General features: G+C 35.6%; 1 protein-coding gene across 1 annotated transcript; it reads right to left on the bottom strand.

Moving 5' to 3' along the window:
• Positions 1-11591: 11591 nt before the first annotated feature.
• LOC134675227 (uncharacterized) lies at positions 11592-13317 on the bottom strand. Its single transcript, XM_063533441.1, has 3 exons — positions 13089-13317; positions 12539-12794; positions 11592-12080 (listed from the first exon to the last, which is right to left on the bottom strand). The coding sequence occupies exons 1-3, from the start codon at positions 13212-13214 to the stop codon at positions 11722-11724; spliced, it is 741 nt and encodes a 246-aa protein (XP_063389511.1). The 5' UTR covers positions 13215-13317; the 3' UTR covers positions 11592-11721.
• Positions 13318-17305: the final 3988 nt, after the last annotated feature.

The raw sequence follows: 17305 nt of genomic DNA, 5'->3' as shown, positions 1-17305 counted from the left end.
CAAATTGGGTCAGATTCGAAAGTTCACTAGGAATTTTCGGCTTTCGGAAAATAAGCATGGTACAGTGGAACCTCTATAACTCGAACCTCGATAAGGCGAAATCCTCAGTAACACGAAATAAAATGTAATTTCCTTCCCTTCAAAGCCCAAGACCTCCATAACTGGAAATATTTAACCACACTAAGATGAAGTAATCTACGATTTCCTTCACTACTATTCAATACATTTTTTGTCTCTATAACTCTAAAAATAAAATTTGATCTCTACAACTCGAAAATATAGCCGTTTTGTCTTACCACCTCTATATCGCGAAGTTATTTACTAACGAACGAGTTATTTACGTCAAAGATAACTCGAAAAAGATAATAAGACTGTACTTTCTGCGTTCCTATAATTAGGTACCTCTAATACGAATTTTTCATGCGTTTTACCTTTATAACTCGAAACCTCTCTAAGACAAAAAAAAAACTACAAGAACCTCCCTAACTCGATGCCCTCTATTAGACGAAACCTCGTTAATACGAAGTTTTTGGCGCTTCTCTTGAGATTCGGGCTATCGAGGTTCCACTGTATTAATATTAAATACGGCCAACCATAAAACAGCTTTGTCGAAGTATGTTAGTCAAATCACGGTCGATGACTATTAGCATATGTAATATGCATTTACATTAATTTCGTAGTTTCCAATTTACAATTTAGTAGTGTGCCATTAGGTTTATGGTCTTGACCCCTACCGTGAACGCTATTACTATTACGAGTATAGATGCCACTAAATACGAAGGTACGATTACAAAATATTTTATTTTTATCACGGGTCTGATTTTATTGACTCTAACTACATTCATTAATTCTGTTCAACATAAACATATAAATCTTAGTATACGTTGTGCTTTGTTGGCGAACAGTTTTCATAATAATTGTGACTCAAAATTTTATCATGTCATGCCGAATATTCACCATCATCATCATCATCATCTCAGCCATAAGACGTCCACTGCTGAACATAGGCCTCCCCCTTGATGGGTGAATGCCATAATCGCCACGCTTGACAGGCGGGTTGGCGATCGGAGTCGAGTACACCGAATTTGAGGGACGCTGCTGCCCGTCCACCGGTGGTCTTGGACGTAGTTTAAGGACATACCCGGGCCGAATATTCGGTCGCTCAATTTTCGGTTTTTGGCCGAGGGAAGCGCCGACTATTCGGTATTCGGTTTTCGGCCAAATTCACTATTCGAGGCATCTGTAATTACGAGCCCTCATTGCAGCGGACTTCGTGTAGTTAGTACACACTACTATTGCGTTTATTCTTACATTGTATTGTATTATGTAAAAAATATTGTATTATTTAATTTATGTTGACATTGTAACTACTTGCAAGAAATAAAAGGCATCAGGCATCAGTATCAGGAACCATAATAAATATATTTGTAAATAGTAGGTAGTGATATGGTTTTAATTTCTCTATTATAAAGCCTACACATAACAAACGTCTCTTGTGATACCATTATACGTGTTCATAAAAAAGTCTACTTTATTCGTCTTTTTCTTGTGTGAAGGTAGGTACGAAGAATTTAAGTTAGACCAAGAAAAGTCTGCAACGATTTTGATAGCACACGCAGTGCAAATGTTATTTATAAGTACGATATATTTTTTTCAGGGAAGTTTGACTTTTAAAATAACACTTGCACTGCGTGTTCTATCAAAATCGTTGCAGACTTTTCTTGGCATAAGTCTACAGCTATATTTTTCCTTTCAATGGCATACAATGGTAAATCATTGAAAATGTTGTTAACCAGTCATGTACGGACACATGATTAAAATAAAATCATTTGAAGTTTATTTTTATCTTATTTAGTTCTTGAGTCATTGTAATCGGTCAGGTTAGAGTTAGACCAAAAAAAGTCTGCGGATCATTTTAATAGCCCACGCAATGCAGGTGTTATTTTAAACGTCAAACTTCTATGAAATTATGACGTATAAATAACATTTGCACTGCGAGCCCACACCAAAGCTGCAGACTTTTCTAGATCTAACTCTATCTATTTTCCTAAATGCATCTCAACTTCATTACTTATAAAATAAACGCCGGCTAAAACTAACCTAGATATTAGTTTCATAAATTTGTTATAAGAGCTTTTCTTACTTTCTCCACGATGTGTTTCGCAAGAGAAATTTCTTTTACAACAAACTTGGCCTTGAACACACTGGCAGGCGCCAACCAAACAATATTTTTATAAATACAAATACAAATACAAATGCATTTATTTCATTACTTTTTACATCAGTTCTTAGGTATAATATATAATAGTTAGGTAGGTAATTAGTCCATCTTAGGTATATGGAGTAAGTAGGTAAGTAAATCTAAACATTATGCAACAAATTGTGTAAGTAATGAAAAGGGTGCGGGTACAGCTTGCTGAATTTAAACCCGCCCTTGGTCAGCTAATTGGAATAGTATTAAGATTATCTAATATTTAAATTTTGAAATTGACATATAAAAAAAAACATTAGTATGTAACAATAGTTTTCTTACGGGGTACTTAATACAGGAACAGTATAGCATAATATGTGTCGCGTGGTTAGTATTTACCTAAAAGTTAATTTTAGTAAGTAAAGTTAGTTAGTTTTTTCGTTCTAATTGTTTTCTTAAAAGTAATAAGTGTATAACATAGTTTTTTCAACTAAATACTCCTTATTTTTATTTTAAGTAGGTACTTATACTTAACTTTAATACCATAGTCTGTGTCCGGTGTCAAAAAATTTCAAAGTCTTAAAGAAGATCTCCGTGGTCGTACTAAGAAGTAGTTATCAACTAAAATATATAGATATAGCTATGAAATACCTTCGTATATTCTGCTTTTTATAACTACGTTTACGTACCAATAGATTTTCGTTGTTTTTTTTACGTTTTGGTTAAGACCATAATAATTTGAATTGAGTAGTACATACGTATCAAAATATCACAAGTGGCAGTAACATAAAACTTTAATATTGACAATATCGACAGTATGCCATGCAGCAACGGCAATCTATTATAATTACGATAATTAGTAAGTATCATACTTATTGAGAGATATGTTTAATTTAAAATTTTAAACTAATGAAGCCTGACGGAATGAGGACGGGGTGGACATCCACCAACCCGCTGGGTGGACACTGTAATGGCTACACGATGGGCCTGCGCCGGCCACTCCAAGGGACGCAGCCATGCGGTAGAATGAGGTAGAATGAGAATATCACTTGCTCCCTCGAACGCATAAATGCGTCCCTTGGAGTGGCCGGCGTTGGCCCATCGTGTAGAGGAGCCGTGAAGAAGGCCTGCCAGGGATCTACAAAAGTACACAGGCGCCTACTACTAGAGGCCTATTACTAGGAAGGCGGAATTCGGAATGGAGAGCCTTCGTGCACAAAATAACGACCTCATGTGGTCGCGACCCTCAGTCATGAGGAATCGAGGAAGATGATTAAATTAAGTATTTGATTTAAAGTATAAGTGCTTACATGAACCTTGCACCAACAATGAAGCCTGTAGTCGTAAAAGAAAGCGCCTTGAATTTCTGTAACCTTGGCTTCTCGTACGGCGCACAGATGCTACAAAATGTGTAGGCATTGTTGTATGTCTTCATACATTTTTTTGAGTAGTTAATGTTAAAAAGTTGTATTTCTATATGATAAATAAATATAATAAATTAAGATGATTGTCACAATAATATATTTTCTTAAATGATTAGTTTTCATCCTGAAAATATTAGATGTTCTATAATGACAATGGCTTACAAGGTTTTTGTTTTAAGTAAATAGGCTATAATCCTTTAATTATCTCTAAATTTACACTTTGATTTAATCCTAACTATCATTTCGAGACAACTTCACATTATACCGGGTGTTGCCTGTAACACGAGCAAATATTTAAAACATAGATTGTACTCCTCAAACGGTGACACTTTTGTTCAACCACTTTTAAAAATTATGAAATATTTAGACTCCCTATTTTTTATACAAAATAAATATTATCTTCAATGGACGCCATTGCCACGCCATATCATTGTGATTGACGTTGCTTGTCACGCCTTAAACATAACAAAATTCGCAATACATTGCGTCTTAAAAAAAACTTTAAAATGTATAAAAAATCAAACCACAAGTTATTTTTAAAAGTCGTTGAACAAACGTTGGTCAGTATGAGGAGTACAGCCTACAATTTAATTTTTTGCTCATATTACAGGCCACACCCGGTATATCACCTGATTAAAAAAAAAACCGTTTAGGGTAGTTACATAGCTTCCACTTTTTCTGCTACTAACATTATTCGCTTCACACGACTTCTTTAAGCATTTCTGACGTACTTATAGACTTTTTCTTAATTCACAGGCCAAAACGAACGTAAGCACACTGACATCAGAATAATATTTGAAACATGTTATTTATCGTGCGTCTCGCTCGGGCCAATACATGTACGGACAAGTATGAGCGAAATGCACGATAACTGAATGACATCAGTTCGATTTCATTCAAATATAAGACATTTAAGATATTTATGGTTGACTGGTAGAGGATGCCTCATGGCATTAAGTTCGCCTTTTACTACATTAAGTTATTCTTTTGTGCAATAAAGTTTTAAATAAATAAATAAATACCGGCGCGATTCGGGAAATGAAGTAGAGATTCACTAGATATGAAATTGTAAAGATATGTGACGTTCCATTGTAAAAGGTACCTTATGGCGGCTGGCGCCACGATTCGGGAAATGAATTAGAGATTCACTAGACTTGAAATAGTGAAGATATGTGACGTAGCTTACGTGGCATAGCGCCGCAATAATATTGGAACGGCGTTAATAATACCGCCATAAGGTACCTTTACCCGTGGGATGTCACATATCTTTACTATATAGTATCTAGTTAATCTCTAATTCATTTCCCGAATCGCGCCGTATCAGTGTACGTTCAAATTGACCTGTCATTCATAAACACGTTTATAAAATACTACAAACCGGTAGACGTGTGGGTGGGCTCTGACCTGGTTGAGGTCTCTGGAAGCTCGTGGAAAAGCGTGCGACCGTTCGACATGGAGGTCTTTGGTGGGGACCTACTGCCAGATTTGAACTTTTAAGATACGTCAAATGTTGTTCTTAAGAAACGTCACATTTGACACTGACATATCTAATCCATATCGTATCTAGCCGTAACATTTGGCGTATCTTAAAGTCAAATCGGGCGGATAGATGCCAGTGTATAATAAAATTAAATAGAGTCGGACCAAGAAAAGTCTGCAGCGAATTTGATAGACCAACAGTGTCAGTGTTATTTATGCGTCAAACTTTCATAGAGTTTGACGTTTAAAATAACACGTGCAGTGCGTGAGCTATCAAATCCGCTGCAGACTTTTCTTGGTCTGACTCTAAATAAATATTAAAGGACATTAAGACACAAAATACAGTTCAAAATACAGTACAACAAAGACAGTTAGTCCATATACCAACATCCTTTTTAAGTGTGATTAATTATTTATTACTTCGGTACTGACTTCAATAGTAGGTACTAACTATTATTGGGTATGTGTTATAATTTATTCGGATGAATCCGTGAAGTGACTAATTATGGTTGTATAATTGTACATTTTTACTAATATTTTATTTTTATCATATTGTGATCTAATGTTAACTCAATCATTTTACAATACTGTAATCTGTTGGAGGTCATTATAATTATTATCTTTGACATGTAAACCGGTTTTATCAAATAAATGACTATGACTATGACTAAATAACAAATCCCCACAGACAGCTCAATAAGGCTTGTGTTGTGGGTACTTATATATAATAGGTACCTATATGAATAAGTACACATTTATAATGTGTGTACTTGAATACATAGAAAACACCCTCTGGAACACAACACATATACACAATACATGTTACACAATGATGACATACGATATGAAATTACCTTTTTCAAGTAATAATAATTTTACACCAAAAACCAAAAATAATAGGTAACACATATGAGCAATCTTCAATAACAGAGGCATAGCTAATAACAAAAACATACTTGCTCATGTGAGGTAAGAATTATGGTAATTTACCTTATTGTGCCTACTCAGTACCGCTACTGTAGTGGGGACGACGTGAATTGGCGTAAATAATACCCATCTTCTTATTTAGATGCGAAAGATAAATACGTTGTTGAAAGCTGTCTTGATAAACATAGCGAATTAAAACTTAAAAATATAGATAGGTACTAAATAAATAAATAAATATTTAGGGGGGCATCTTACACAGATCAACCTAGCCCCAAACTAAGCAAAGCTTAATCCTACTAAGGCTTTCGGTCCTACCTAATTGTACTTGTTAAGTTCGATGAAATTTAAATCGTGTTCAATCGGATTAGAGTTGCATTTAGAAAATTGATCGAAACCAAACTGTTTCGGTCAATTTGCAAACAAATCAAAATCAACTCTATTTACTACATTACAGGTTCAAATTTTAGTCACCATTTTTGGATGTTTTTGTTGCGTGATGCGATCAATTTTAATGTGAGTTTAGCTTGATAAAGACATTATAATATATTTAATGCAAAATTGCATCATTGTGTTATTTATCACGAGTAAAATGGTATCATTAGTTTCAAGTCGTTAAACATAAAGGTGTAAACTGAGAGTAGCCAAAATAAACTAACTTTTCATTGCTGCTCATGGAGTTTATAAGTTTTGTTTTTTTGTGTAAACGTTAAGTAGATGTCCCGGGCGGTATCAGACAGTCGGATTATTGTTTTACTCTATAATTAGTTTGAGCTCACAAAAGTCCTATAATAAAAGTTTACAGCTATTATACAACTACAACTATAAATCCAAAACTGCATATTTTTGGACAGACAAAAGTGCAGTAAAGTGGTATATATATTCAGTATCTGAATTCGTAACCTTTGGTGGGTAAACGGGAACACGATATGATGAATATGCAAATCACATACACTTATGCGATCTCAGATCAAGCAGTGTTTCGTTTTTTATTAGTGTATAACAAGAGTTTGACCTAGAAAAGTCTGCAAAGAGTTTGATAGCCCCTTGCCAGTGTTATTTTAAACGTCAAACTTCGATGTAATTATGACGAACGACGAAATCGTATCTGTTTATTGCTGCGAGGCTCTCGTTAGAAGTGCAGTGCAGCAGCCAAAGTTGATTACTCTTTAGCACCACCCAGGGGACACGTGCAGGGTATCTAAGGTAATCTTCCTGCGGACGCGAGTAAAATGTAATTATGACGTGTAAATAATACTTGCACTACGTGGGCTATCAAAATCTCTGCAAACTTCTTGGTCTAGTTCTAGCCGTGTTCTGGTTGTCGTGTTAACATTAATGCAAGGGCCAGTTCATTATAACCATATTATATAAACTTCACATTTTACGCGTACGTTTGTTTCCATAATTATTCATTGTAATTGTTTTCGCGCCCGCGCACTAAGAAGATTTAACGATCTTGCAATAGAAAGTTTTCTATTTTTGGGATTCGGATTAAATTATAGTCATTCGAGTTTTTATAGGCGTTTGTTTCCGGTTTATGTGAATGTTACGTGTTATTAAGTATTTTGGTTATAGTACAAGACAATTTGAACGGATTATATAGCGCTGTATCGTGTATCGTATGGTAATTTTAATTGAATTCGACTTTTAGAGCCCTTTTAAAAGCTCGTAGTCACGCGATTAATTCGTTCAAATAGCTTAATTCTATGGATCTTAACTATCTAGAAATTTAGATTATACGTAAGCTAGAGTTAGACCAAGAAAAGTCTTCAGTGATTTTGATAGCCCACGCAGTGCAAGCGTTATTTAAAACATCAAACTTCTATGATTTTATGTCGTATAAATTACACTTGCTTTACGCGTAGGCTATCAAAATCGCTGTAAACTTTGATCTTGATCTAATTCTATACAGGGTACTTTATCGTAATCACTGACCAAAGGTCAATATGTAGCTCATACTGAACAACTTTTACTATAGGACCTGCCCTGAAATCGCGAAAAAAAATTGCCGTCGCTTACATTTCGTTCGATCAGAGTTAAATAATGATTTCTATAGAACAGGAGATTTTTATTTCGTGATTCGGGGTTGGTCTTAGTAAAAGTTGTTCAGTATGACCTACATAATCACCCCTCAGAGTTTGGTCGGCGATAATGATAACAAAAGCATCCATAATACAGAAAATAATGAATATGTGAAAGATAAAATGCTTAAAACTGCAATAAATGATTTAAATAAATATTATATGACAATTTTACACAGATCGACTTAGTACCACAGTAAGCTCAATATGGTTTGTGTTGTGGGTACTAGACACAAGATATATAATATACACAAATATAATAACAATAACATATGATTTAGAATAACATAATTTAAATAAACCAAAATTTTAAAACTTAGAAACATTTAGATACAATTTTGTAATACATGTATTAACTTATAAGCAGATTAATCTTTCTCTTTCGTTCTTGTCCATGATGATACACCCGCCGGACCTACTTTGCTGACGATCTGTAAATTATACCGCATTATAGAATTTCCACTTTATCTCCACTTTCTAGATACAGGTTCTATAACAACTATGTATTGATCACTTGATCAGTCAAGTCGTTTGTCTGACTTCAATCAGCGCAGATAGAAAACTTTTATTCTTGGATGATTCTTCACTTTGTTATTATACAGATTTGCCAAAGTAAGTGCATTCCTGTTGCCAGAGAGGTTTTGGGATTATACTGAGCAACTTTTACTATGGGGCTAATCCCGAAGTTGCGAAAAATAATTGGCTGTTTCATGCATTTTTGCTGGTCCATTTTCTATGCGAGGGGAATTTTTTTTTCGCGATTTCGGGATTGCTCCCATAGTAAAAGTTGTTCAGTTCAGTCCCAAAACCTCCCTGGCAACGGAAATGCACTTATATTTTGGCCGCCCAGTAGAACAATAATTTAAAGTCAAAATTTTAATCATATCCAAATTTTTTATTTCTTGCTGACGTAGGACTTATTATTTTATTTGGGGGTGGTGTGGGCCTTTGAGTGCACTGATCTATTGTGACGGCCCTTTAAAGTTCATTACTAATGCCCGTTGAATCCAGAAAATTCCAGATTAATTTGGGCCTTAATGCTTTGTACCTCATAAGGTTGCAATCGTGCCGGCCTAAAGAAGTACCTCTAGAAGCTCCTTTTCAGTTATGGTGTTGAACTCTTTGAGCATCCCCTGTTGGCAGCACTATTATTTCTAGTCAAATCACTAAAGAATCAACTAGACAAAAATTTCGGTTCCGAAATTTTCCAAATTTATCTATTTATTGGCTGGGCTGGAAGCGACGACGGTACAGCGAATCAATACAATTTTACTCAGTAGAGCTACTAGATATCCCACGACCTATCGCACATACCTCATTTACATAAGTTCTGCCCTGCTTATCGCAAATGCAGTAATCACATGGGAAAACTCGTGCAATTGTTTATCTTGTTCTGCTTTAATAAGGTCTTTAATCATCCAAGTGCTGCATTTATAAGCATGGCAGGGTCATTGGCGTTGTTAACAGCAAAGGGGACGGTTGCTACTCCAAACAAACGAAGTTCCCATTTTCCACTCTGGATATTGACATTTTGCAAAATATTTTTGCATAACTTGATCTATATTAAACATAGCTATGCCTCTACGTTTGACTTTATTCGATTTTTTTTATTATTGTAAAAATTAGGGGCGAAAAATATACAAAGCTTTACATGCTACACTTTTATAAAAAATAACATTCCGAAAAATAAATCAAACGTAGGGTCATAGCTGCGGTTGATATACAACAAATAGTGTACAATTTGTTGTATATTTTCATTTTCATGAGGACTACGTTTCGTACCCTCCACTTTCGTATTCAGCTTCAGTAAATTTGTTTTTAGTACAACTTTGCCTTGTCTAGATACCTACATATGAAACCAAACTTAAGAAAGAATATGTACACTTGAATGAAATTAAACTATGAAAAGGCGAAATTCATAAAAATAGAGTCTCGGCCTACACCACCCGACCGTTACCAAAATTAACTTAATAGCCTATGGGTTTGTTCTAGTAAAAGTAAAATTTTCACACAATCAACGATCCCACGCTTGTTTTCGTGAATTTTATGTTTACTTCAATTAACTCCAAAACTTTCTTTATTCAGTTATTGTACTTCATTTTATCTAATTTTCTTAATTGTGTCGGTGTTCATAGAGCCTCTTATGAGTGTAAACATTCGTTTGGTATTTTTATTCAGAAGTGCATCAAGTAATGTAAAGGATGGGATGTTTAACATGATTGTCGTCATTCTATTATTATAAAAAATATATAAAAAAAACCCTGGGCACAGAGCTTTTCAAGTAACTGGTCAACTAGTGCCCTTAAACTCATAGAACGCCGCCCACGGTATGATTATTTTCCATTCTTCCCGCGAACCAGAAGCGAACATTCACATACTATGTATCAAGCGAGATTATGGTCATCATTCATCTATGCTTAACAATTTAACACTTTTCTTCTGACATTTTGTTTGAGTAAGTACTCGTAACTATTCAGAATTTTTCGATACGTTGTGATATGATTTAATGCCTTCACTGTCGGCTTTTCACCAAACGACGCATGCTGTAGGTATATCCGGAGCCGGCTCCATATTTGGTCAAGCATTCATTAAGATCCGGTCAGCCATAAAAGAGTGATTGAGTAACAGTCGAAAATCTCAAAGTTTCACTTTTGCTGCTCTCACGCCGCGGGCAATGTTCTCATATCCTATTCCTGACTGTATATTACATGATCATCATACACGACTCCGATACGGCTAATTAATACGCTCCGATGAAATCTCTGTCGAAAACTACGCAGTTTCTATTCAAATTAAGATGCAAAACGACACCTTTGTGTTTAAAGGTTGGAGGAACTCAAACGAAGATGAAATTAAGTAAAATGCGTGAAACACCATCTATAGAAAGTTGAACCTTAAATGAATAGTCATCTACTTTAAACCTGTTTTTGCTTCCACCCGGTCCAGAGACAAGTGGCTTCGTTAACCGCTGGCCCGGTATGTGGCGAGATTTCTCGGCTAATAATCGTACATATACAAAAATGTGGAACGTACATAAATAAACATATAAGAGAGAGTGGAAACTGGATTTAAGGCTCGGATATGAAGTAACAGAAGTACCGGAACTAGATAAAGATAGGCGCTTAGCTAAAAATAGAAAAGCTAATTGAATTTGCTTTTCGTTTTCTTTCGTTTAATTGCGTTTGTTTTCTTTTTAATGGATTATGATATTATCAATGTTACTCTCGGTTAATGCCTTGTGGTTTTACAAACCGATTACTTTTATTTTCTAAAGCGGCGGCGAGCTTGCCGCAAACGATTTTGAGTTCTTTTTGTTTGTGTTTACCACATGTAATAGTAGCCGGTTGTTACGCATGATTGCCGGTTTCTATTATTTTGAATCAACGTGTTTTATCTTTGTGATTTGTAACGCCAACTTTACTTTTTTTGGCGTTGCTCTTTTGATAGGTATATGACTAATATGCAAGAGAAAAAAATAAGGAAGACAAATTCAACACAACGGTTTATTCGTTCATTCAATAAGTTAATATAAATAATTTAATAAGTTAAATAAATAAGTCTTTGTACAATAGAGGTCTGACGGACTTGGTCCTCGCAAGTGGTTTTGGTAAGTTTCTATCTATTTGCTGTGGCCGTACGCGCTGTAAGCCAAGTTCTGGGCCTCGTCGAGGTTCTTGTTCCAATCGGAGCCGTAGCTGGAGTAGCCGCCTCCTCCATGGGAAGAGTGTTCCACGTGGACGGGGTGGTGGCTTTCGTGGTGGTGAGCGTGAGGTACGACCTCATAGGTGGTCTTGGAGTGGTCATGCTTGAAGCAGTACGCGACGAAGAGGATGACGGCGAGGACTAGAGCGACCTTGGCGGTGGCGAGGGCCTTCAGAGCGATGAGCTTGACGATGAGCAGTTTACCGAGCAGCATCTTGGCTCCAAGGAGACCCATGATGCCCATCATACCGCCACCCTTGTTCTTCTTGCCACGACCTAGAATTAAAAAAAACATGATTAAATAGTGATATCATTACTTTTATAATTAGTAGTGATGTTAGTGATGAATGTTGATGGACGGAGAGCGTATGGTAGACCCAAAAAAAGATTGATGGATTGTGTGAAAGAGGATATGAGAAAGAAAGGAGTGAGTGCTGAGGAGACTAAAGACAGGGAGAATGGAAGAAAAAAACACTTAGTTTGTGCCGACCCCACATAACGTGGGATAAGGGCAGGGGAAAGAAGAGATTAAAAAGTGATATTATTACGTTTGTAATCATCCCGCAAATCAATGGCCAATGATCTTTGATAAACGTTGTTGACTTAAAGCTTTCACTTAGCACGTTTTATACGATTCTTGTTTGTCTGCTAACAGTGCTAAGTAATTTATAGCGCCTATTAAAGCGGGCATTGAAACTTGTTTTGCGATAATGAAATTGTCGTGAATGAATTACCTTCTTCGAGTGACCTCTGCAGGGTCTCTTTGTCGGCTTGGTTGAGCTTGACTTCGACGGCGTGGGTCTCGAAGAGGCTGACGACGCCATCCATGAGTCTGTAGTTGACCTCGACGTCTCTGGCTGAGGGGTCAACGGGAAGGCTGTCCAACTTCTTAGGGGCCCGCATTTCCTGGTTGCTCTTAAGGATGATGCCATCAGCAATGGTGATGCTCCTTGATGCCCTTAAGTTGTCGACGATCTTGAGAAGTTTTTCCTGTAAAATTTAAAAATTGATTATAATTATTAATTATAAATTAGTTTTCTAAAAGTTTAGCTTTTGCAATGTTGAACTAGAACTTAAATTGATTAAATCAATTTGATACCACATATGTCTGCTGCAAATGTGTACTTAATATTTTTCTTTGCGCGTATAATTATTGTTTTAAGATTTTAAGTTCACTTAAAAAAACTCATGAAAAATGCAAGTCCTTTTAACGCAATCTCGAACCCACAACACTGTAACACGTTCCGGCACTGTACACTTTCACTTAATAAGAAAATTATGGACCTTGACACATAAAAAGTAATCTCCTTGGCAGTCCTTCACGAAACTCATCGCGATCTCCATGGTGTTGTCACTTTCCGCCTGCGCGAACGCCGCTAGGGCCAGCACGAGAGCGACCGTCAGTTTCATTTTTAATAATTTATTTTTCTAATTCTCTCGCTGGCTTTGATTTCCTGACATCGAGAGATGTCAAGCGATGTTTGGCGAAGTTACCGTGCTGCCATACAGTTTTATTCGTGTCCCCCCCACCTCGAATAATCTTTACTCCACAGAGAGCTCTCATCTGGGTTACAGTAGAATTTTGTTTGTACTTATGCAAATGTGTTTTGGTATTTGGGATGGAAGGTTTTTACACTTTTTACTTGTGAGTATATACGCGACGCGTATTAATATCACGTATACTTGTAATTGGCGTACTTTTTAATTTTAACGTATTGTTAGTAAATATTTTTATAACAGAAAGTGCGAGTAAGTGAGAGGTTGATCATTTGCATAAATTAAAATTAGTAGTCGTCTCGGTTTTTTAAACATATTAGAGATATTTTCGTCTTGATGTTATAACGACACATGATACTATAATTAAGAAATATCTTGCGGCAATGTAACTGTTTATTAAGTGTGTTTTGTGAATTATTTTATGAATTGACTTTTAAAATCTGTTCCAAGTACATCATAATTATATACAAATCTGAGTATGATGACTGATAATATTCAACTTAAAATTTGTAATTTGACGTGAGATTCATGATGAATCGATCGTTAAGGGTCAATGTTTTCAGGAATATGTAGGTACAGTACCTATAGTGATCTGAACTGTATAATTAAAAGATTAAACGAACTTACCTGTAAGTGAAGTTCTATCTGTATTATACACATGAAGTTGTTAGCGGTGTCATCGAGTTTTAAGTTTTTATTTGCGGCCAACTCTCTGAATATCACGTGAAAAGGTGGCTTCTTCAAGTGAAATAATATATGAGTGACAAGTTTACCAATATTATTTATTATGTTATTCATATATATGGTACAAAAAATAATATATGATATGTCTCGGGCTAGGCATATCGTATAATTTTATTTAGTTTAACTTTCGAAACATTAACATCATGTAAGCTTCAGATGACCTTACAAGTGTCATAACCAATTTCAGCCTACCACTGGTTTCCTCGTTTCCTTCCACAGTGTCATAAGTGTACATAGATATTTTATATGATTGTATTGTCTCATATAATTATGTTGTCTGCCAACAAACTGTCCTGCAGTTTGGCAGAAGAAACAATGTATAAATAGGCTTTATTCCGCCTGAATAAATGTTTTTTACTATGTGAATAAAGATACATGTTGTGATTGTGAGTGTTTGTATCTGGCAGTCATAGATACTGTAGTGCTATCTAATTGAAGAAAAAAAAACAGCAACTTTAACTACAAGAAGAATTTCTGTCAGACGCAGGTATAGGTAGTGAAATATTTGACGCAGTTTGAGTCGGATATCTCTATATGATTATCAGCTAAATAGATAATAAACCAAAATGTGGTTTGGCAGAAAAATGTAGAATCAGCTGTAAGAACGATTCGTGAATAAACTTTTTTTTTAATTACTAGTAGCATGGTTAGTCAATAAGAACATCACTAGTGTGTTCATCAGCATTAAGTAGTAGAGGTAAAACTGCTGTTGACGATCCTCGTGTAAAGATCTAGATTTTTTTACAACTCTAGATCTTTTGACAAATCGAACCGGGTTAAAAATAAATGGAGGATCTAATTATAATCGAAATTACCTAAAACTAACCTAATTTCCTGGTTTATTGACCTAAATAATTATACGTCAAACAAGAATAACACATTTTTTATCTATTTTATATACTAAACTAAGAACAGCTTTGGTTATTCCCAATGTTATGTTCGTACTTCGAAAACGAACTAGGTAGGTACTTAATACAATAGACCGGTTCCCTTAAGGAATTAAGTCCCACGGTTGTATAATTTTGTATTGAAAATACAGTTTAAATAAAGCATAGATATGATTATAAAGTTGTGTGCTCAAGCATAATATTATCTAATAATGGTAAACTCAACAAGTCTAGTGCGGTAAGTGTGTTTGTTTTGCTCTTGTGGTTTATTTATCGGCTAACAAAGAAGGAAAGTCGATAATGTTTTGAGTAATTTTGTTTGTCCTACATCTTAGCATATTTCCATAGCGTAACCTGCATTACATATTTCATTTGAGTTATTAGGTGAAACTGTAACAATTTTATTGTCACATTTTCCTCATATTGGTCTCCATATTTCAATTCTTTATTGATAAAATATTTTTATTTTGTATTTTTTTAGTATCTATTTTAAATTTTCTATGAATCTTCTTCTTCAACCTGGCGTTTTCCCAGCCTAGCACCAGGGTCTGCTTTCCTGTTCAATCTTCTCCACTTTGAATATAAAAATAAAACATTTATGCCATCTTAAGAATAGATCATAAACACATACAAAAGTGACATAAGTAACAAAACACACACGCATATATTTCACCAGCCACTCGACACGGATGATTTATCAAAGAGTGATGTAGAAAGTATAATTAAAACAATTACCTAAGGCATTGTGAAATATTGTATAGATGGAAAGAGAGGAGCATTTGACATATATCCGGTGATAGAGGGAGATAGAAAGTAGCATCAAATCGATCGATATCGAAAGTTCAGAGATCAGACGACAGTGAACCGTTAGCCGTCTTTAGACCGTACGACTTTTCTAGCCATGTAGACCTAGTGGGAGTAAAAACAAGAAATGTGAAGAAATTATAAGATATGGCGCGGCGCAAGATACGTGCGACAGAAGATATGGCGACTTCGCGGGTTTTTGCCTTTTACCTGAATAACCCTGAAAATATACTTCTAACTAAAAATTTGCTGTCAGATCCATCCCGGCTAAATCTGACTATGGTATGCAGGGTAACGATATACATAGATACAAATAAGTCTTGGCAAGTTTTGATTCGTCGGTGGTTAGAGGTAAGTTCAGCATTGCTGCCGAGTGCTGCTGTGCATGGTAGCCTACTACTAGATGTCCTAATAGAGAAATCAATATCGACAATTGACCTTTGCTGCTACGATAAATTCGACTGTAATGATATGCCGTAATGCTGTCGCAGTTAGAATATAAACTTTTCTCCATATACGATAGCTCCTAGATATTGTCTTAACTTAATCCAGCACATCTTTCGCATCTAGCACACCTACTAATCCCTTTTTAATTGACATTGTGCTGTGTGAATATAACGGAGGTACTGCCCCGTGCGATTTGTATCTTGATACAATATAATTAACAGTGAGAATACGATCACGATTGATCATAGGGAAACAACTGTCACAGGTGGCGAGCGGACTTTCCTAATTTAATGATATTTGGAAATGCAGCTGATGAGCATATTATTTCTAATACTATAGTGGCTCTATTAGCTGTAGATCTCACAAACTCACAGTGATCCATTATTTTGAAAAAAAATCCAAATACTAATTCGAGAGGAAATGTCCAAGTCCATATAAGTATTTCTTGGATCTGGTAGTAAAATTTCACGATAATCGGTTGAGAAATGCCTGTTAAAGGGGAAAGGACGAAGATACAGAAACATTTGTACACAAGCTGAAATGGAGAAGCTTCGGTCGTTAAAAATAAAGTTCCGTAAAACCTGCCAACTATGATAGTCCAAAGCTCCAACTATATCCAAATTTAACTGTAACATACATTAGTATTGATACTTAATTTTCCTTTTGAACTTCTGGACAATTGCAGTATTGTAATATAGCTGCGAAGTGTTTCGGTTCAAATCGTACTCGTATCGGAGTCGTGAGCTATAAACGGCGGGGCAATATGGCCGAAAATCTTAAGACTCATCGTCTCTACATGTTACATCGCACAGCATCGTTGACTTTCGTTTTCTTGCCGCTAAACTTACTTTCGTGGAATTCTTCGAATATTTTTATGTGAAAAATGGACTTCGCAAAAAAGGAAAGGTTTGTTGTTGTTTTTGCTTGGATAACGTTTAACAAGTGTAATCAAATCGAAGGGAATGTAAAGAAAGTTATTTTTAAATTCTTCATTCTTGCCAAATTTGTAACCCCGTGAGGAAAGACAAAAGCTAAGACATAATCTTCACACAACGAAGCGATAAATCGGTGGCTCCATGTAAATTTCTGCCAATCGCCTTTAATAAGGGCCCTATTTCACAA

This window comes from Cydia fagiglandana, chromosome 21, assembly GCF_963556715.1.
Source record: "Cydia fagiglandana chromosome 21, ilCydFagi1.1, whole genome shotgun sequence".
Classification (NCBI taxonomy): domain Eukaryota; kingdom Metazoa; phylum Arthropoda; class Insecta; order Lepidoptera; family Tortricidae; genus Cydia; species Cydia fagiglandana.
Note: the sequence above shows the minus strand (reverse complement) of the source record. Positions and strands in the feature narration are given on the sequence as shown.

Excerpts from the sequence above, each read along its gene's own strand:
- LOC134675227 (XM_063533441.1), bottom strand. The coding sequence starts at position 13,214 with ATGAAACTGACGGTCGCTCTCGTGCTGGCCCTAGCGGCGTTCGCGCAG. Across the intron at positions 12,795-13,088 it reads ATTACTTTTTATGTGTCAAG|GAAAAACTTCTCAAGATCGT; the intron begins GTCCATAATTTT and ends TAAATTTTACAG. Across the intron at positions 12,081-12,538 it reads GCAGAGGTCACTCGAAGAAG|GTCGTGGCAAGAAGAACAAG; the intron begins GTAATTCATTCA and ends TTTTAATTCTAG.